This window comes from Ursus americanus, chromosome 26 (genome assembly GCF_024610735.1).
Source record: "Ursus americanus isolate L20-20 chromosome 26, mUrsAme1.1.p, whole genome shotgun sequence".
Taxonomy (NCBI): domain Eukaryota; kingdom Metazoa; phylum Chordata; class Mammalia; order Carnivora; family Ursidae; genus Ursus; species Ursus americanus.
The window spans coordinates 10,294,423-10,316,598 of NC_142152.1; the positions used below are offsets into that span (position 1 = coordinate 10,294,423).

Below are 22,176 nucleotides of genomic sequence, written 5' to 3' on the forward strand. Positions count from 1 at the left end.
ATGCAACTTTTCATATCAAAAATGTTTCATTTTTACCTCTACCCACAAATAGATGCTGTTTTAAACACGCACGCACACGTACACACACACACACACACACACACACACACAAATGAAACTTAAAACCAATATGAACCACAGCATTTCTAACAGGGAAAATAAACTTTTGCTGCCCTCTCCTGCTAAAACAATGAAATACTAAAACACCGAAAGATTTATGAAGCTAAAGGGAAATTCTCAAACCAAAAGCAATGGATATGTCATTCTCATTATACCTCGATCAAAAACCAGACAACAACCAGAAAATGTATTGGTAATATTTATATTTGAAAGTTCCCCATTGATACATGAGGTCTGGATTACAACTTATTTACAATAAGTGATTTCAAAAAAAAAAAGCAAAGTAAGGGAAGGGAAAGGAAGGGGAGGGTGGCAGGGAGGGGAGGAAGGAAGGAGGGAGGGGAAAAAAGAGGCTGGGAAGGAGGCAGGGAAGAAAAGGAAACCTATATTCATAGACATCATCAAATGGGATGTTTATTTCCAAGAGACACTACCGCCGCTATCGTGCACAAGCAGCAGCACAAGTTAACATTCCACTAGGTCAAAATTTGCTCAACTTTCTCTCAAGATGCACAATCCTTTTAGATTTTCAAAACTAAATACCGAGAAATATAAAACGCATTGCCAATATGCCAACTACAAAAATCCTTTGTGGGTCACTCCTTAACTTCACTCAGAGAAGCAGCTGAGCCAGAATAGAAAAATAAAAATATCGATGTGCAAATAGAACACCACTGCTCGTGTCTGGTGCCACCTTTTTGCTACAGGTGACGTAACCTTGTGATAACATTGGTTATAGCATCAAAAGAGAGACTCTCTTCAATTCCTGGGCCAGCTCAGTGCACCTAATTAAAGGGAAAGAACAAAACGAGAGAGAGAGAGAGAGAGAGAGAGAGAGAGGGAGGGAGAGAGAGAGAAACAACACAAAAAACTCTGAACACTTAAAAATGCCGGTAACATCCACACATCTTCCCTTTCCCACCCCACCCCGATCCCCACAAAAAAATAAAAAAGCTTTTAAAGCTCTAAATATACTTTTTTTTTCTTTCCATAGTGTGATTGAGCCTAGGGCTATACATGTAAGTACAGCAGGTGCAATCACAAGCGATCCTGGCTCTGCACCCTGGACTGTCCCACGCATAGAAGGAGGTACAAAATAAATTAAACCCTTCCATTCAGGCAAGCAAGCCCAAGATGAAGGAGCATAACCCTGCTCGTGAGTATCCAGCGGCATCGAGGGTATTATTTATTTCTTACTTTTTTTTTCTTTTTTCTTTTATTTTATAAAAATCAGATGTCAGGGAGAGCAAAATATAATAAAATTTAAAAGAACAAAAACTAAACACTGAAGGGCAACAACTGGGGACACTTGCACAATGAGAAAAGGAATGCATGCTTGATTCAAAGTATGAGATGGGTCAATTCACTCACATGGTTGTTCTGGGCCCACAACCCAGGCCCCAGCATCATTCTAAACCACAGGGTTGGGTTGGGTTTGGTTCGGTTCTTCCAAACACACTCTTTATCCTACCCCTGAAACCAATATGGTAGGGATGAGGCTGGAGTGATCACTAACTACGATATTTGCTATTTAAAAAATATATTTATATATAGTTCTGGAAATGATGAAGCGAACAAAATATAACACAAAGATGCATTTGTCACAAGGAACTCAAGTTGCAGCAACAGCAGAAATGTGGGAAAGGACAGAGAGAGAGAGGGCTGCTGTAAACGCAGCAAGTACGGCCTTAACTATGTCACATAGTGCAACAGTCAGATTACCTCAGGTACTCTGCGTCACCGGACACAACATGACAAATGTCACATTGTCACTTTCGGTTAAAAAAGAAAAGACAGTGTTTCTTCTCAGAAGTTGCCCTATACATTTTAGACATATATTTATAATTGCTTCTGTAAATATGTCTAAAATCAGGCTTTGTTCTTTTCAGTTTGGAATGACTGACATACAGAATTAACAGCAAGGGTATCTGGGCAGTCCTCACCGTAACTCGGAGGTCAGGGAAAGGTGCAGAACAGGATCCTCGTCTTTCTCATTTCAAATGACTGCATTTCATTGTACTGGGCAGAGACAGTTCATAAACCTGTGGTTTTCATGTCTTCTATCTGAAAGGATGAGTTGACGGCAAACACAAGTTTACACTATCAACAGCAAATGTAATGCAGACTCAAAGCTAACGGGCTCAAATCAAAAGGGCTAAAGGAGATGCTTTGTTACAAATTTATTTTTTATCTTTAGTGTTTGAACTTGCACCTTTGCTCCAGCACTTTTAAAGTAACTTGTCTCATTTTGGCAGCCTCTGCCAGCTTTACATTGAATCCCCATTAACGTTCTTAAAAAAAAAAAAAAAATCTCTTCATTCCATTAAACCATGTTGTGTTGGGTGTTGCATATCCCTCTTTTACTGCTGTTTCTTTTTCAGAATTAACACAGCCAAGTTTTGTTTTTGTTTTACAAAGTTACTGAGATGACAATATCCATAATTAGCAGACTTTTATGCACAAACTGTGACCTGATAATCCTGAAACACTTCATAGGGGAGAAAGGTCCGCGGCTTTTTTTTTTCCTTTTTTCTTGGAAACAATAAAACTGCATTTTCTACTTTATATTTAAGTGGAAGGAAGAGAATATACAAGTCCATATTGATATTATATTTCTACTAAGAGCAACAACAGTTTGTATGTTCATGTTTGCTAATATCACAAGTCAGTACATGAACACAAATCAGCTCGATGCCACGAATACTGCTGGAGGGGATGGTTTAGGATTATCAACTCACTGCCGCCACGTCCAGAACAAGCAAAAGCATCCTGAAAATAAATTCCAAAACACGTATCTTTCAGTACAGAACAATGCAACCGCATCAGGTAAGTACATACTGGACACAAATTTCATCGGCATTTTATCTCCCCCAAGATGTAAGATTCCTCTTTGAAATACAGAGCAGAGAGCCAATAAGATATACGTATAATACAGCCCTACATTTTGTTTTGTTTTCCGTTTTTTTTTCTTAAACAATTTGGTCACAATGCACCTTTGATATAAAAGCATTTTTAAACTTTATTATTAATACTCAGGACATTAGGGATTTCCAGATTTTTTTTTCAGTAGCATTTGTAGAACCACTTTTGGTAACAAATACAGTAGTTAGGAATACGCATCCAATTCAGAATGCATAGTAATGTTTATCCTGAATCCTTTCTGGCTAAAAACAGGGCTGGCGCTGTGATGAGATATAGAACGAGAATCTACAAAAAACACTGTAATATGTTTGTTTTTTCCCAGAGGCTACATCCTCTTTTGCTGGAATACTTTATAAATACATATTAAAAAGTAAGGCAACAACTCCAAACAGTCCAAGCTGTTTGCTCAACTCTCTTCCCAATTAGATTCGCAATCCTGGCGATCAATTTCATGGTTGTACTGTTTAGTGTTTGTCTTTCTTATTACAAAATGGTCCAAAAGGATGTTTTCTGACATTTCTCGAACATCTCTGGTATGTGTGTTCAATGATGTATGCAACTAATACTGGTCAGGTACTGAAGCCTGTGATGTCCCAGTGCCTGTTTTCAAAGGATTCAAGACATTGATTTGGATTCACCATAAACTGATGCATGAATCCAAAATTCCCTTCCCTACTATGTTTATCACCTCTTCTCTTTTACTCCTAATTTTAAAACTAAAGGAGTACCAGGGCTACCTGGTTACTGGAAAGATGTTCACTCCAGTCAACAAAACTTTTATCAGGGACCTTTAAAATTCCTGGCCCCCTTCCACATGGACATTCAACTCATGAAGATGTGCAAAAGGAAAAGATGTTAAGTTACGGTCAAGTTATCCAGAGGAGGATGTTATACAAACTTATAAGGAAATGACAGTCTTTTTTTTTTTCTTCCGTTACTATAAATACATTTAACAGCTTAGCAGAAAGACAAGCTAAATTTAAGATTGTTCACATTTAAAAACTGTTTCATACTCTCTGCTAAGGATAAATAAGGAACGCCTGATAATAGAATTTTAACATAGCAATTTCATCAACAGATCTTTGAAGACTGCTTTTTGTTTTTTAAAGAGGGTTAGAACAATGATTATGTTTGCAAAGTTCTGAGAAGTCCATCTACTGTCCAAACTTTGGATTGAAGTCCTTATTTTTTTTCCTTTACTTAGAGACAGGTATATACAGTGCTGTTGTAATAATGAAACAAATGTGAAATCTACTGCAAAGTTGCACAATACAGAAAACTGTTGCTCCATCTTCTACTACATAAATGTGTGACTCCACAGGTTAGTGATGTTGCTGTCATTATTTCTGTTAAGTTGGAATTATGCCATCACGTCTAAGCCCTCTCTTTAATTCCAGATCCTCCAGTTTTTTCCACAGTTCTTCACGCTCTTTTTCTTTCTTTTTCTCACTGGGGAGAAAACAGAATATAAGGTAAACAACTAAGAAAGTCTGAAAAGATGATCTAACAACAACCGCCCCTCTGCTGTACTTTCCCCCATGTAGGTTTTACAAGTAGTCTTTGAAAGCTTTGGCATTAGCTTGTGGGCGTCTTCTCTTTCGGTTCTTCTCTTGCTTTTTTTTTTTTTTTTTCCTTGACACTTACATGCACAGAAAAGTAGTATTAATGTATTGAGCAAGAGATGACGAGACTATTTTAAGATTTCACATTAATATTCCTTTATACTTAGCTTAATAAAGAAAGTTAACTTTAAAACAAAAATGGGAATCGTCTCTATGTATCTGTTATCCTAAAGACCCAAAGATACGTTAAGTAATTTTTACGTGGGGTCTAGTTTAAATTTAATTTTCTCTTTGCCTCCAAATAGTTTCTCAAAAGGGAATGCTAGAGATTATACTGATGCAGACAAAGCAGTAAGTCAAGAAAATATACTTCCCCTTTAGTATTATCTATTTCCCCTCTATTAAGTGTATTAAACTCTTTAGCGGAATCTTGTTCTTATTAGTAAACCACAAAATCCAAGTTATTAACTTATTTTATACCTATATATATATATGACCAAATGGAATTTTCTTTCTTTTGTGATTTCAGTCTTAATGATCTGGAAAGAACTTCATTGACATTAATATGAATCAAATTTTTAATGTTCCAAGTCCTCAAATTTGGCTCAATATCAGGTTGACCAGTAATTTCCAGATTTTCAGATTTCACTGTTTAGTAAATTTGACTAAAAAACTAGATGTCCAAAATAGGGTCAACAAATTTTACTTGCCAAGGACATTTTAGATCACCATATTTTTATAAAAGAAAGGATGTTAGTTTTAACATCAACCAGGCAAGAAGTATAAAATAGAAGAATATATGACTATGCTGTAAATTAAGTCAATTCCTATTAAAAATAATTCACTGCTGTCCCTAGCTTTCTCATACTGTGACAAACCGATAAACAACAGTCAGATAATATTTATAAATCCATAAATTCATATAATTCCTGAAAATGGGGCTTCTGCCATCTCAGGCATGGGGGATATGGTCTTCGTGCCACTTCACCAAGCAAGGATTTAACTTCGGTTACAATGCAATATTTACTTAGGGAAGTCCACATAGGTTAAGTGAAACTTGTATTTAATTCCTAAGCCTCATATTTTTTAATGCAATCACCAATTTTTAAAAAAATTATTTGGTATCTGTACCAACACAAATTAACTCTTCCCCCTCCTGAAAAAAAACTCTAGAAATACCTAACAATTTTATATCCTCATTCCACAAGTCTTGAGGAAATATTTAATTATGTAATATACTAATTATATTATCATTTCATAATTAATATTTTGGCAATTTAGGCCTTGTATACAGGAACTAGTTTCAGCTATCTGGAAAACAATATGAATTTCAAAGGGCATAACAATTTCTGAAACGATTATCTATTGGGTAATTTAATAGGGACAAAATTAGATGATCCTCCAGTCATTATGAATTCCAGTTTCTTAATTGTAAGCTGTTTGGTAAATTAATCATTTTTGGTTTCTCAGTATAGGAATAATATTAGGTCTAAATAAATGTTATCATAGAACATCGATAACCTTTTCATTTGGATGGAAAAGAAGGTGGTAAGCAAGGGCTTAGGAATTTTTTTCAACTATAACACAGGTTAAACATATGTTAGGTTCATAAGGCCCTAATCTGAAGCTTAAATTAAGTGCTGACAGCATTAAAACACTCATCTTGCTACTGAAGCATTTCGCTCACATCTTTGCTCAAGAGTCTTACGGCATTCAATGCAATTTATCTGTGGCACTTTTCTTCCAGATGAACTTTATGCTGAGTTATTACACATCTTTTCTACTGACAACTTTATCTTCAAAAATTCTAAATATTTCTGAAATAGTTACTGTCGTCCCACTCTTTCCTACTTTTCTCTCTCCCTGTAGGTGGAAATTGCAAAGCTTAACCCTGCTGTCATGTTAGGGATAGGGATACTGTCAATTCTCTTCCAGTCTCGGCTGCACATAACACATATGATGGCAGATGTATCTAACAGGGCTAGTTAGTTACTCCACTCACCGTCTTCGGATTTGTATAAAAATTTGATCTGCACCGAAACACCAATTTGGTGCCATCCAGAAATGAACTCCTACAGGGAGCTCTTCTCTAATAGCACCAAATAAATCTCTCTTTTCTCTTTTCCTACTCCCACATCCAGGGAGAAGCCCATGTTTCCATCTATTCAGCACAATCTTCCATTACTCATTCGACAAAATACTACCCTTACTTTAAAAAACATCCTTCTCTCATTAAGAAAGTCTGCTCAGGATAAGTCACTCTAATACACCAGATCTTCACAATTGACTTTGCTGTGTCTATTCTTGGACCCCTTGGTTAATAGGTATCTTTTCCAAGAATTTGGTCTATTTAGCTTAAATGATAAATGATCAGAAAACAGTTTTGCTACCAAAATTCAACAAATATTAATTTAATTCAATTTGAATATTTTTGAAATAAGGGCTTCATTTCTCTTAATGGGATCTTTAGATTTTTATTTAATCCTTATTGAACGAGGATAATAATTATGGGTTTTCCGTTGCTATAAAAAGAAAGGATATTATGTACAGCACGCTCTTTAATGGTGTGCCACGGTATGAGAATGTGCCCTTTATTTCCTCTACTTAGATAACATTTTTAAAGACTTGAAGTTTGAGACAAGGAGGGTTACAAATGTAATGATTTATAACAACTGTAAATACTTAAATTAAAATTTCTTTCAATTACAAGTATGGCACAAATAACGGATGTTTATTCCAATATTGTATAAAATATCCCAGCCTTTTCTGTGTATGGTTAAACACTTGCCATATTCCATAATTAAACTGCTCTTTAATATAACCACATCCTGGTAATTTTTTTTTAAATCACTGTGACAGTCCTTAACCCCGCCACCAAATCTTTTCCCTCATTGCTCTTTTTATCAGTAAAATGCAAGTAACACATGCAAAATCAGGCCAAGCAAAGAAGCAAGGGAAACAGAGATAGTTTTGTTCAGGAGGTTCGGCAGGGTCTTGGGTATGAACATTCGTACACATCCCTGGGCTCTTCTCAAGTCCATGGGTTTATAATACATAAAGCTGACATTTGCTTCCAGATCCAAGCCAAACCAGAAGCCCAACTACTAACAAACTCTCTAGACTTTCCTGAAGTTCACCAACTATATCAATCCCATGGTCTGAATATTTGTGTCCCATCCTGCCCAAAATTCTTATGTTGAGATCCTCACCCTCAAAGGTGATGCACTCAGTAGCTGCACCTTTGGGAGATGATTAGGTCATAAAGTTGGGGCCCTGATGAATGGCATTAGTGACCTGATGAATGGCATTAGTGACCTTATAAAAGAGATCCCACAGAGATTCCTTGTCCTTGTCTATCATGCGAGGACACAGTGAGAAGGTGCTGGCTATGAATCAGGAAGAGGGCCCTTATTCAACCATGCTGGCACCACGACCTTGGCTTCCTGCCCCCAGAACTCAGAGATAGAAATTTCTGTTGTTTATAAGCTACCCAGAGCTTGGTGGCATTTTGTTAAAGCAGCCCAAACGGACCAAGACAACATCTTTTGGAAAGCCAGACATGTTGAACGAGAAATAGCAAAGTTGAAAAATCATGTACATGAAATCAAGAAAGGCTTTACTAAGCCACAAGCGTTTATGTAAAGAGTTCAACTGGTTTTTCCTCCTTTTTGGTCTCAGACATTTTAAGATTTGTATAATACCAGACTCTTCACCTCCATATTCTGTTCCCTGTCCTTTAAATACTAATGAACTTGTGTTCTAGAGCAGTACGTTCTGGGCCAAAGAGCTGAACAAAAATGGCGCCTCATCCTTCCTGCTGCTGGAGTCAAGTGCACAAGAGCTGCTCGACTGTGGTTCAAATGAGTGCAGAATGGGCATGAACCCAGATGGCAAACTACCCGACAGTCCCCTTCCATGGGCCTGAAATATCAGCGATGTGCCAGGCCCTTCACCCTGAGGCAGAAGAGAAACATTACTGAAGGGAAGGAGGAAAGCAGCCTTTCCTAAAATCGTACTTCGTTACCTAGTGACGTACTAATGAAGACACAGCTAACGAGCATGCAGAAATGAACATATAAATAAATAAAACTGTGCTGCTTTATGATTTCGGGTGCAGTCAGGCCACTGCGGCAAAGAGCAAGGAAAGAACTCAACAGTTTTTTGCACAGCTGACAAAAAAGCTTTAAAAAGTTACCGCTGACGATCTGACTTGTATGTGGCTGTCAGCTCATCAAACATGGTGCTGTTCATCTCCATAAATGCCTTCAACACATTGTACACCAGCGCCACGATAGCCCTGGGAAGCACAGAGAAAGAGAACGTGTCGGTTAGTCTCACGTACTGGGAGCTGCATGGAGAAGGCAAGAGCACAACCTGCGTCTGAATGAGTTCCTTGTACTGCAGAATCTCCATCCCTTCCTAGCGGAAACAACTGGAAAGGACCTACAGTTCATTTCCACATCAAGAGAGTTCCATTCTTTACTATTCTAGGCAAGATATCTTTCTGAGGGGCTGGCAGGATTGAAAAAGAAAAAATCTAATTTTGCCCTTCTAATTATTGGTACCCAGAATAGACTTGCCTGTGGGCACTTGTTAACTTCATTTAATAAAAAGACAAGTATAAAAATAAATCCACTTCACCCTAAAAAGGAGCACCTGTGCTAGGACTAACCTTAGAGACTTGAATTTGCACAGAATGTTACATTTATTTATTTATTTATTTATTTATTTATTTATTTATTTGGGGGGGGAGGGAGTGAGAGAGAGAGAGAGAGGGGTGGGGGGAGGGGCAAAGAGAGAGAATCTTAAGCAGGCTCTACGCCCAGCTTGGAGACTGATGCAGGGCTCGATCTCACAACCCTGAGACCATGACCTGAGCCAAAATCAAAAGCTGGATGCTTAACTGACTGAGCCACCGAGGAGTCCCCAGAATTTCATTTTTAAAGTGATAATATACACAATTCATCAAAATCAAAAGCTGTTCTCATGGAGACAAATAATGTATATATTATTCAAATTCAAAGATATGATACCAAACCCCTGAAAGTTGGGTAGTTTAACAGGAGTTAAGTTTCTAGTTGTGATTTGTTTCAGTCCATTCGCTCCTGCTAAGTCTCCTTGCTGACCTAACACATACCGTGGTTAGGTGACTGGCAAGCTGGTGATGGCTGCTGTTAGCTGTGGAACAGCTAAATGGCCAAAATGGCAGCATATCTTTATCAAGAGGAAGAATAAGCTCTTGACAACGTGAGGACTACGCCCATGACAGGCTTGGTATCTTCAGACTAGACTCGAAATAGCGCCGCCCTTCGCAAAAATGTATGGTATGCCTGCTTTGCAACAAACCTGCTACCAATACCCCTGAGGAAGGCGTTGGTAAGTTAGGCCCTGGTTAAATAAGCTAGGGGTTTGCTGTTTCCAAAAAATAAGTGTACTTGCTGTGCTGCTCTGCCCTGTGCCCATTAAAAGGAAACCTTCAGCTCCCTTCTGCTGAGGTGAAGGGCCTTCTCATGTACAATGAGCAGGGATGGAGAAGGGCCACATACAGCCCATTGAGCAGTGACAGACACTCGCAGGAACCACTCTCTAGGTCCTCAAGAGACTACCCGCATGATAAGACTTCACCGTTTACCAGCTGTTTATTTTTACAAGTTTTAGTAACAAAATTCGGCAAATTTGAAAAATGAGAAATGTGATATTTTAGTTGTATGCAAAACTTTAAAACACATACTGTGACTATACTTAATTACATCCACTAATATCTAATACCACACTAACTTTTCTTTCTATTCCATTGAGTAACAGGTAAAGCCATTCAAATGCAGAATGCTTAACTTTCATAGGACTAGACGTTAAACATTTCCTTTCAAGGTTTTAAACTTGTTTTTTCCTAGAGAACATGAACAATGTTGCTTTTTAAGAAATGGATCATGCTAAAATGCAAATCGATTCAAGCACTTTCCTCTTTACGACTCCTTAGTGTTTCCTTATTTTCTACTGGTGAAGTTTCATGTGGGCTGCACTCTCCTTTTTAACCCCATCTTCCAGCATCCTCCCCAAAAGACTGGGTACTTTAGCCCTCCCAAACTCACAGGTTTCAGAACCTGACAGGTGCTTTTTACATTTTGGGGCTTTTAAATGTGAAGAAGAGAACCCACACTACCAAGCGGCCTCCCCCATCCCATTCACCTGCCACAATCCTGTAAGACTCAAGTTTGAGCACCACCACCTCGTCAATATCCGCAAACCCCTCCTCTCACTCCAGAGCATCCCCAAAATAGTTCTGCTACGTTCTCAGACAAATCAGGAACCCCTCAAGTAAGCAGATATTTTAACATAACAGCATTTAAAAAACACTGTTTTGTAAAGCGTCTATTTACTTGTGAGTCTCCCTAACCAGGTCAGTAAATTTCTAAAAGATAGGCATTTTCATGTATCTGTCTTCCCCAACAGGCACAGCATCCCAAGCATTCAAGACATTTTATTAAGCAACAGAGAAGGAGGGAGGGAGAGAGGGAAGGGGGAGGCAGGAGAGTGGGAAGAGGAAGGGAAGGAGAGTGGGAAAGGGAAGGGAGGGAGAGAAGCGGGGAGAGGGGAGAAACTGAAAACCTACGGATTCCAATGTTCTTTTGAAATCCTATAAAGACTGGAAAACATGATGGGAAGGATGACATTAGAGTTTTCTTCTATCAAACTCATGATGTATTCATTATTCCAATAATACAGTGCCCTTTCTGCCACCTTAAAGAAAAAAAGAAAAAATATTAAGAGAGAAAAAGACAGATAAAACAAAACTAAAATCTCTCCAAACAAAAATATTTTAAGATTATTTTTATATCATTCAATCAAATGTGAAATTAAATATTAATCACACTTTCTTTACATTTTTGTGGATTTAAATTTTATAAAGTTCCAAAGTGGTTCATCAATTTGGGGAAGGAAAAAAGTTCCCCTATTTCTTTATGTTCTCCTGTAATACTGCCCATTTCATCTGATTCCACATTTTCCCCACCCAGCCCCCAAACTCCAAACACCTTTCCTGTATTTCCAGATGCACACCGCTGACCCTGTGTCTTTAACCCTCTTCTGACTCACTTGTTTCATCCCATACACTTCAAATCAACCTGAGGGCGCGGCACACAGCTGGTATTCGGGCAACAGCTGCTGAGAAAAACCCAGCTGCTCATCTCTGCAGAGCAGTCCCATTTGCTGAGCACCCCCTCTGGCCAGCCGCTGGGCCTAGCGCAGGGAGAATGTGCCGTCCTTACCGCCAGCCGGGACTCGGTACCATTGGGTTCATTGTACAGATGAAGACACTGAGGCTCAGAGAGATTAAGACCCTCACAAGGTCACATTGCTAGTAAATGGTGAAAGCTGGGACTCTAGTCTAGTGACCAGACTCTTTCCAAAGTTTATTTCCGGTCCCTTCCTTTGAACTGGCTAAGCCAGGAGGAAGTCGCTCGGTTTCTGGACTTAGACACACTGATGTACACACGCCTGCTTGCCAGCTCCGATCCCTTCTTCTCTGGCCCCCATGCTATCCAACTGACTCCATGAATTCAAAGGCAGGCCTCAAAAAAATAACCTAAACAATCTAAGAAGTAATCAAACCAAAAATCTCAAAAAAAGCTAAAATCTCTAAAAAGGGTAGTTTTTAGAAGGGAAAAAGAAAAGAGTGGCTTCTTTCATTCATCCAGATTAAGAAATTATATTCTAATTTAATAAATTAAATTTAAGTTAAACTTAGATTTAATAATTTAATTTAATGAGATGGTACAAGATGTACCCACCAACAGACTGAGGAATTAAGCCTTTCCATTTACATTATTCAACTTGCTTCAAAAGAAAAAAAAAAAAAAATCCTGGGACTCATGAGGCACTAGACCCTGAGAGCACAAAGAAAACAATCATTATTGAATGTTTACTCTATGCCAGGCACCGTGCTAAGTGTTTCACATACTTATGACCTCATTTAATCCTCACAACCAACACACAGCAAATACCATTATTTCCATTTTGCAAATGAGGAAAATGAGCCCAGAGTTGGTAAACCATCGCCTCGGGGCCACATGATTAGCAAGTGACAAGATTCCAAAGTCACTGCTCTTAACTACTTAATTTTGTTATTCCTTTGGCACTCCTGTGCCTGTGGGGAAACGGGCATCTGTGAGCCTATCCACGGAAACTGCGACAGATGCTGTTACCTGTTACACAGATGCTGTTACCTGTTACCGAGACAGAAGAAACAAAGTGCTGGTGGAAAGAGGAAAAGAGCAGAATGAACAATCTGGATGACCTGGGGGAGAAGAGGACCACACAGGAAGTAGCATCTAAGCCAGCTCTGAAGGATGAAACGAAGAAGGAAAAGGCATTCCAGGCGGAGGGAGTAACAGGAAAGGAGGGCAGAGGTGCCCACAGGGACTGAAAACCATGCAGCACGTGGTGTGGCCAAGGCAGGTAGAGCCCAAGGAAAAAGAGGGACAAGAGGAGGAATGGGGGTGAAGTTGTTCTGAAACTCACAACCGAAAGGAGGAAGTTTTAAAGAGACCACAGGAGGATGCTGGTAAAGGAGAAACCTAGGATTTTCCTACATCTAATTAGGAGTCTAATGTTTACTTGCTACTTAACGCTAACAAGTATTTTATCAACGTTATCTGTTTGCCGCTATGCAAAATCGCTTAAAGAAAGTAGTCAGTGGCCAGCAAAGCCCCTTCAAGAGGAAAGACACTGCTTACGCAAAGTAAAAATTAGCATGTCTAACACTAGGACAGAATCATTACTTTCCTGGGACCCACCGTCCTGCTTGCACATTGATGTGGTCTCCAGCTGAAGCCCTCTGACCCCGAGGCCACACCAGGGGGGTGAGGAGTGAAAGGCATGTGGCTACACAGAGTGGCACTCAAAAAATGTCTGCTGGATGCACCAACGAACCCAACAAATGGAATAACGAAGAACCTCTTTACTGTCTTTTCTTTTGCTCTAAATTTCACTTCTGTCAAATAATTTTAAATTCTCTTTTCTTTCTGCTATGGACTAAATTGTCCCCGCAAATTCATATGCTGAAGCCCTAACCCCCAATGTGAGTGTATTTGGAGATAGGACTTTCAGGAGGTAATTAAGGTTAAATGAAGTCATAAGGGCAGGATCCTAATCCAATAGGCCTGGTGGTCTCAACAGGAGGAAGAGAGAGATCTTCTCTTTCCTCATGCACATACCAAGGAAGGCCATGTGAGGACACAGTGAGAAGGCAGCCAGCCATCTGCAAGCCAGAGAGAGAGCCCTCACCAGAAGCAGACCAGGCTGGCACTCTGATCTCAGACTTCCAGCCTCCAGAATCGTGAGAAATAAATTTCTGTGGTTTAAGCCACATGGTCTGTGGTGTTTTGTTATAGAAGCCTGCTGTGATGTGAGTGCTTGTGTCCCCACAAAACTCGTATGTGGAGATCCTAATTTCCAAAGATGATGGCATTAGTAGGGGGGCCTCTGGAAGGTACTGAAGTCATAAGCATTCATAACGAATGGGATTAGTGCTTATAAAATAGGCTCCAGGGAGATCATTAGCCCTTCTGCCAAGTAAGGATACAAGAAACCCACAACTCAGAAGAGAGGCCTCACTCAATTGTGCTAGCACCCCGATCTCAAACTCCCAGCCTCCAGAAACAAGAGAATAAATTTCTGCTGTTTATAAGCCACCCGGCCTGTGGTATTTTGTGACAGCAGCCTGAATGGACACGGCCACAGCTGACTAGACACTCTGTCTCCTTTCTAAGCTTCTGAGCATCACTTAAGCCTTCCTGGTTATCTTAAAAGAGAGTTCTGAAAGGAGGGAGGGAGGGAAAGAGAGAGAGAGAGAGAGATTTCTGCTCCTTGCTTTCCACAACATCAAACCTCCTGATGAAAACTGGAATATAAGGTAGGCAATCCAGACACCTGAGCACTCAGACCATGTATAATGTGCAAAACGCCCACACAGTATCCTGCGATTGTTTTTTGTTTATCTAGACATGTGTCGTATCATCTTCATGCAACCTAATGGTTCATATAATGCTTTCCACTTTTTGTGAAGGGGGGCTTTGCGGTACAATCTCTGACTGTCATAAGATCACTGCCTTGATACACTAACATGTCTTTGAATAAAAAACTAGAACTACTACAGCCAACGTGTCTAACTATTCGGGAAAAGGAGCGCCCAGGGAAAAAGTCCACCGCGGAGTCTACCACACTGGCTGTGGGGTTCTGCGCTACCGACGACAATCTGAACAATCTCTCCAAATCGACGGGCGGTATATGAAGAGTTCATCGTCAAGGTCTGTGATATGGCCCTTTGGTGAGGCAGCGAAAGTATCTAAAGCCTGACATGTCCTGGCTCCTGATCACCCCCTTTCCTCCTGCGGGCTCCGCAGCGCTGCAGCAACAGCCCCAGTAGAGAAAAAGGTTGCCGGGTTCGCTTCCCTGTGATCCCCGCAGTGGCCACAAGGAGGCAGAGCGGTGCCGTGGGAAGGTGACGAGCTTTCACAAGAAGTTACACCTAACTGACTCCACTCCTTCGGAACTCCGGGGCCTTAAGCAAATCATTCTGAGTCTCAATGTTTTCATCTAGAAAACAGCAGGGAGGGTAGAGCCTCAGAGGATAATGTGAAGTTTACGAATAACGTATGTAAAGCATCTAGCACAGTACGTATGCGTGTTCTCTTTGCCTCTTGAGCTTTATTTCGCACTCTCTCTTACGCTGTACAGGAACCCGGCCAGTCCGCCTCTTACTGGGCCATTTTATTTGAGACAAGTTATTTTACCACTTCAAACTTCAGTGTTCACATCTGTAAAAATCATACACCCTCCCTGTAGAGTGAGAACTGAAGTTACTAGGCCGAGGGCACCATCAAAGGAGCTGTCACACTGCACGTGTTCAGGATACACGAGGCTACGATGAAAATACTATCGGATGAGAAAACAGCAAATAAAAAACAACAGGTAGCTAGTGCCCATTACCTGTCTTTCAATATAAATAAAATTTAACCAAATAACGTATGTTGCACAGGCCACTCCGGCTCATCCTCTCTTTACTACTAACCTGAAAATGGGGGCTAGATACACACTTGGCAATTTGTTTAAACAAAGGTTCTTGAATTTTAACAAATTGTGATGGCTCGATCACATCCAATATTTCTTCCAGCTCCCCAAGGAACATGACCTGTAAGTACATACAAAACACAAAATGTCAGGTACTTCATTTAAAAATCCAAATGAATGGTGAGGATCAATGAGAGTGTGTGCTGTTTTAAGAAAAATTTACACAGAAAAACAAACAGGAACACATTAGGCATTGTCTTATGTTAGATGTTCATGTCACAAAGAATTCAGCAGAGGGCACGTGTTAAGAGCAAATTCCCGATAGCTTTGAAAGTATGATTCTGTCGACTTTGGAAAAAATCCTCTATGTGCTACCATCTATAACCCAGAACAAGGGGCACTTACACATTGCAGCAGGGCCCCTGGGAAACAGCAATGTCTCCGCGGGGCTCACCTCTCTATTGCTTTCTACCTGGCACCTGCCCCCCCCCAACTCTTACTTTTCAAACAATGGGAGAACAGCCTTCTGCACGGATGGACAAAAGTTCACAGTGGCACAGGAAGCTACCGCTAAGTGTTTACAGCCCCTGCCGTGTGCTGGGTGTTCCTCTAGGACACGCTAGTTAACAGAACACAGAGAGCCAGAGAGACACAAATGAATAGGCTCACCACACACAGGTACCACTTTAAACCCACGAGCACACCTGACCCAATGTGCACGCGTACGTGCACGTGCAAGCGTGCACAACTGCTCACTATAAAGCACGATGACTCCCAGGCTCAGCACTCTGGGTCTCAAGAAACAGAGCTTTTTCTTTTTAAGATTTATTTTAGAGAGAGGGAGAGTGAGTGCAGGGGGGGTCAGAGGGAGAAGGAGACAGGCAGACTCCCCGCTGAGCAGGGAGCCTGACGCGGCTGATCCCAGGACCCTGAGATCAGGACCTGAGCCAAAATCAAGAGCTGGACGCCTAACCGACTGAGCCACCCAGGCGCCCCGAAACCCAGCTTTTAGATCACAAAATGGAACCAAATTAAAAGCACAGTCAATTGTTTTAACTGTAATGGAAAACTGACAGAGAACTAAAAACCAGTTACCTATTTAGGCATAAAAAAATAATTACCTTAGAAAACAATTAACTATGCAATTAAAATATGAAAAATGACCATGTTTTCATATCTTGAGGTGCATCTGGGTAGCAATATATACCTTAATTTTGTCAAATAGGTATTAAAAAAAATTAGATGACTTTCTGAAATTGTGTAAAGTAGCGTTTTGGAGAATTGAAACTGATTTGAGAAGGCGCATATTTCTGTTAAAAGTAATACATAGTATGCAGCAGACCCTTGCCATTTGCCAAAATACATAGAGAAGTTCTCCCAAGATTCTCCCCAAATGTCAAACTAACAGCTGACCTTTCTTGCTGGACATTTTTCGCCTGGTTTCTACAGAAGAGTGAGTGCAGCTGTGGCACCTGGCTAGGCTCGTCTCTAAGCTAAGAGACTGACTTCCCCACGACCTCACATGGCACGTGCCTGGTTAGGTCTTGGCAAAAGTACAAATAATCGTAGGTCAGAAATTTCCAGCGCCACTTCTGAACAGCTGAAACTAAAGGTCTGTAATATACTTTTAAATTATACGTCGTAAGATCCCATCTCTATTATATTTTAACGTGGGGTATGTGGGCAGGCTGCTGTAGCATCTAAAGAAACACCAGAGCCTCCATGCCATGAAGGTGGTCACTATCTGACTTTGATAAAGCTAGACAGTGAGACACATGACCAGAGCCTGACTAGGGTTTCCCTGGGATGGAGCAGAGCGTGATAAAGTCCAGGGTTCAGGAATCAGGGTGGTGGATTCTGGCCTACTCACTTATACTTAGCATACTCAGGCAGGCTACCTAAGTTCTCTGTGCTTCAATTTGAAAACTAGTAAAATGTGAATATTTACAGTCCTACTTTACAGAGATAAAATGAAGATCGGATGAAATAATGTATTTTTACACACAATAACTGGCTCAGAGCCTGACACACTGCAGAGTATCTTGTAAGTTCCTAACACACCAACATGAAGCACTTACCTCTTTTTGACTACATGTTTTAGGCCAAAATTTCATTAACCCCCTAATAACCTAAAACGAAAAGGAGAAAGACAATGGCACTTAATTTTCCATATATACTCCATGAAAGGTAGTCATTTTGAGGGTTTTTTAAATTATAGAAAAAATACTTACTGGTTCTGTGAGTGATGGATCTTTCTCCAGAAACTGTACTATGCAATATGCCAGCTGGAGAAACAGAAAAATGAAAGACAACACTGGAAATGCTATACACTCCAAAGGGCTCAAAAGACGTATTAAAACTTCCTAAAAAGTTTCTAGACTCTGGTTTTAGTAACTTCATGTTCAATTCATTTTAAAAATAAAATACATATAAAGCAAAATAAAAAGCTACTTTCTCAAGCCAAAGATTGACACTAACAATACCCCAGGGGAATTTTATTTAAAAGAATACTGAGACATGAAGTTTCCAGCTAATGAAAAGCAGAACTATCACATTCAGTATATTCTGAAAGTATCTTATCTACATACAATCTAAGCTACACCCCTCATGGGCTTCCTTTCTTTCTCTCTTTGCCAATCTTGACAGTAGTGGGTTTTACTGCGGCTCCAGAAGAGTCCTAGACGAAACGCAGGCAGCACTTACTAAACACCCTGCTGATTGCCTAAAGTGGCCCATGTGAAATGAAGCCATTTCATGAAGACATAAAAGGTTGTGCCTGCCACAGCTGGAAGAGGAAGAGTTTTACATGTGATGCTAGCTCACCGAGGTAAGAATTCTTTTACACGCTCATGAAATGTGATAGCCTATTTCAAAAACTACAGGCAAGATTTGTAAAAGGGCTCGTAAAGATTTTTGGACAAGAAATCCACCCTTGCGAAACAACATTTTGACGGTGTTCTAAATTAGAAACATATGGACTAATTTTTCCTTGAAACACAGAATTTCACATTTAAAGAGGAACATTGCTCAGAAAAATGTGTGACATTTTTATGCAAACTCAAAACATTCCCATTGGTTTGGAATACTAAAATTAAAATGCCACTACATCATTTATCTGTCCCCCAGTGACATGCTCACCACACAAGGCAGTGTTAGCACGGAAACCAGATTTGGGACAAGACAGAGTATGCTTTTTAAAGTAATGGAGACAAAAAATAAAAAGATGTGAAAATACTGATTTGTTGACTTGTGAGTATGTTTATTTGTGTGTAGAAAGTGAGAAGGAAATAGTAAATTAACTAGAAGAGGGGGCAAAGAGCAACTGATAGACTAACGCAAATGAGGATGAGGTAAAATATTCCAGAATACTCCAAAATGATTACACATGTCCAAAGCTCTAAATCTGGAAAACCCACATACATTTGATTGAACGCAACATGTTTAATATATAATTTTGTGAACTAGGCAACTCCTCAAAGTTCTCTGTAAAATGACTGAAGAAATGCTCCTCCCACTTGAAAAATATTCCCATGATTCTTCCATGCACAAGAAAAAACAGCATACATTTTAATTTTTCTTGGGAAGCATTTTATATTGAAATATCAATATCAAAGAAACACTGAGTTTGTAAGCTTTTAATTTTGCTTCCAAAAGTAGTTGCATAAAATTCTACCTGAGCGTGGAAGAGTGATAAGCTCCTGACAGTGTGTAAAGGGATCAACACTTTCACCAGAAACTGTTTGTGTTCTGCCTTAAGAGGTAAAGCAAAGCCATTGATAATACTAGGAAAAAGAAAAAGAAACATGAATTAGCAGCATGATCACAACCAGCTAAACTGAGACAACCCGCTCCCGGAAGACCAGGCTACATCTGAATCAGTTTACGTTTGGTCCAAAACAACCCAAACCCCACCCGGTGACATTCAAGATCTCTGAGTTACTTCAAAGAGTACATTTAAGTAGGAAAGAAATTAAGAAAGTTGCTTATGATAACCTAGCACAGGCTTTTATGCTCTTAACACCTAGTGGGATGATTCCCGAAAGCTTCTGTAATCAATAACTCTTTCTTTTTCCTTCCCCCCACAATCGCTTGCCCTCCTCACTTATGACCCTTTCCATTTGCAGACATTATTCCTAAAATATCTTCTCCAACCAAGAATACCATAGACATAGAGCCCCCGCCTGGGGAAGTCACAGAAAAAACCATGTGACTCCACCTTCTTTTTCTCCTGACATTAGGAGGGCAAACTAAGTAATCACATTGTCCAGTCACATTAACCTCCCTTGTGTATAAAACCCTACACAACAGCTGTCTCTTTCCAATTCATTCCACTTCTCCCGGCAGCAGCTGTTCAAGAACTACACCTGGGTACATAGTTCCTTTGAAAATGGCAATCTTTCCAATTTATTTTAACTTGCTTTCAAAAGATATGGCAAAGGACAGGTAGCCCAGAAACTAACAAGATGTTGTGGAGTAACAGGCTCAACTGCAATTAGATGTATTGTCTCTGCAGCAATGAACAAACTGTTAGCTCTTTCAGTCATTCCAGTAGAATTAGCAATGCAGAATGGTGCAACAAGGAGGAACAAGAAATCGTGTCTTGTAGAGTCAGTTGGGAAACATACAAAAGCACAAATCAGAGTACCCAATGTACATACAGCAAGAGATCTAGGTCAGCATTTCCCTGTGCCGCTTGAATCTAATTTTCAAAATGCTATTCACCTGAGATTAGCAATTAGCTAAAAATGTGCTTACCTTCCTAATATTTCCAGCAGTTCAGCTACACCATTGAAGTGTTCTGTTTCATAAACAAACCTTTTTTAAAAAAGAAAAGAAAGAATAAAGTCAGTACACAATGTTCAAATATTTGAAGTTTATTTAAGACTTCTATAAAACCACCAATTTTGCTTCTCCTTCTCTCCCCACCCTCCGCTTACCTTAGAAAAATATTGTTAATCTGTTTTCGGATAAATGCTCTAAGACCAAGAAATTTGCCATAAATTCTGTGTAAGACTGTTTTTAAGTAGTCCCGTTCCCGAGGATCTTCGCTGTCAAATAGCTCCAAAAGCTGTTGTAAATGAAAGACAGTGTAGCTGTCAAAGTGGGTTCAGGAAACGATTTAGGAGCTCTGCCGCTCATCATTTAAAATCCCTCCGTCCTTCACTTCAAAAATTTATTCAGTATCTATCATGTGCCAGGTACAGTGCTAGTCTTTGGACACACAGTGATACATAAGTCAGATAAGGGGCTTACATTCTGATGAAGAGATAGGCACAGTAACAATGATCATTCCAACAATAATAAGAGAACACATAGACAGCACTTAGTAGGACCTTCACACAATTTTCTAAGCCATCTACTTGTATTAAACCTCCCTATGAGGTAGCTTTTTGTTTAAGTAGGCTCTACTCCAATGCGGGGCTTGAACTCATGACCCTGAGACCAAGACCTGAGCTGAGATCAAAAGTTGGACACTTAATCACCCGAACCACCCAGACAGACGCCCCCCCTTATCCCCATTTTACAGATGAGGAAATCGGAGCACAGAGATGTCAGGCAATTTGCCCACGGATTCACACATATGGCAGAGCTGGGATCTGAACCCCAGCAGCCGAGGCCCTAGCGCCTGTGAGCTCAGCTGCTGCACGACCATAACATAAACTAGCTCCGCGGCTTATGTTCCAAACATACAGTTAGGACGAAGCCTTCAGCTCTACTCGAGCATGCAGGTAAATGGAACAACCTAAACCAAAGCCAACATCTGAACGTCCCCAGAGATACCGAAAATGTTCTCTCTGTAGAGCGCGGTTCTTGTTAAGCAGGTGTGCTCACTCTGTAACATTCACTGAGATGAACTTTACAGTTTCTGTAGATATGCTACACACGAATAACATCTGTTAAGTTTCTACTCATTTCTAATCTAAAGTTAAAAACTGAAGCCTGACATCAACATGTCAACACAAAAACTTGCACATGAACGTCCACAGCAGCACGACTCACAACAGCCAAAAGCAGAGACAACCCTAACGCCCATCAGCCAATCGGGGATGAGCAAAACATGCTCCAATGGACTAGTATTCGGCCGTAAAAAGGAACAAATACGGATACATGCTACCACACGGATGAGCCCCTCAAACATCTTGCTGAGACACGCGAGACAGAAAGGGCCAATTACTGTATGATTCCATTTCTGTGAAATTTCTGGAACACACCAATCCACACAGACAGCAGAATGCAGAATGTCTGCTAAGGAATATGGTGTTTGGGGGCTGATAAAAAGTACTCTGCGATTACACAGCAGTGATGGTTGCATAAGTTGGTGAATACACTAAAAACACTGAATTATAAACTTTAAAAGGGTGAATTTTATGGTATATGAATTATATCTCAATAAGGCTTTATTTTTTTTTAAATGACAGAGGGCAGGTTCTTCTCTAGCGGAAGAACAAACTTGGAGACTGGTTTGAATTTTACTGTGTGCCTCATACATTCATTATCATCA

The 22,176-nt window shown here is 40.0% G+C and overlaps 1 protein-coding gene across 4 annotated transcripts in view; it reads right to left on the reverse strand.

The window, feature by feature from the left end:
- Window positions 1-306: 306 nt before the first annotated feature.
- Window positions 307-22,176, reverse strand: part of PPP2R5E (protein phosphatase 2 regulatory subunit B'epsilon) — a 141,663-nt gene continuing 119,793 nt past the window's right edge. For 3 of the 4 annotated variants that reach the window (XM_045810523.2, XM_045810522.2, XM_087855987.1), the window contains 9 exons: window positions 20,612-20,742; window positions 20,430-20,489; window positions 19,348-19,456; window positions 17,906-17,959; window positions 17,753-17,803; window positions 15,676-15,795; window positions 11,218-11,345; window positions 8,800-8,901; window positions 307-4,491 (listed from right to left, as the gene is read on the reverse strand). In XM_045810523.2, coding sequence (XP_045666479.1) covers window positions 4,392-4,491; window positions 8,800-8,901; window positions 11,218-11,345; window positions 15,676-15,795; window positions 17,753-17,803; window positions 17,906-17,959; window positions 19,348-19,456; window positions 20,430-20,489; window positions 20,612-20,742 — 855 coding nt within the window. In that variant the 3' untranslated portion in view covers window positions 307-4,391. The remainder of the gene's footprint in view (window positions 4,492-8,799; window positions 8,902-11,217; window positions 11,346-15,675; window positions 15,796-17,752; window positions 17,804-17,905; window positions 17,960-19,347; window positions 19,457-20,429; window positions 20,490-20,611; window positions 20,743-22,176) is intronic. The other variant, XM_045810524.2, reaches the window with a different exon arrangement.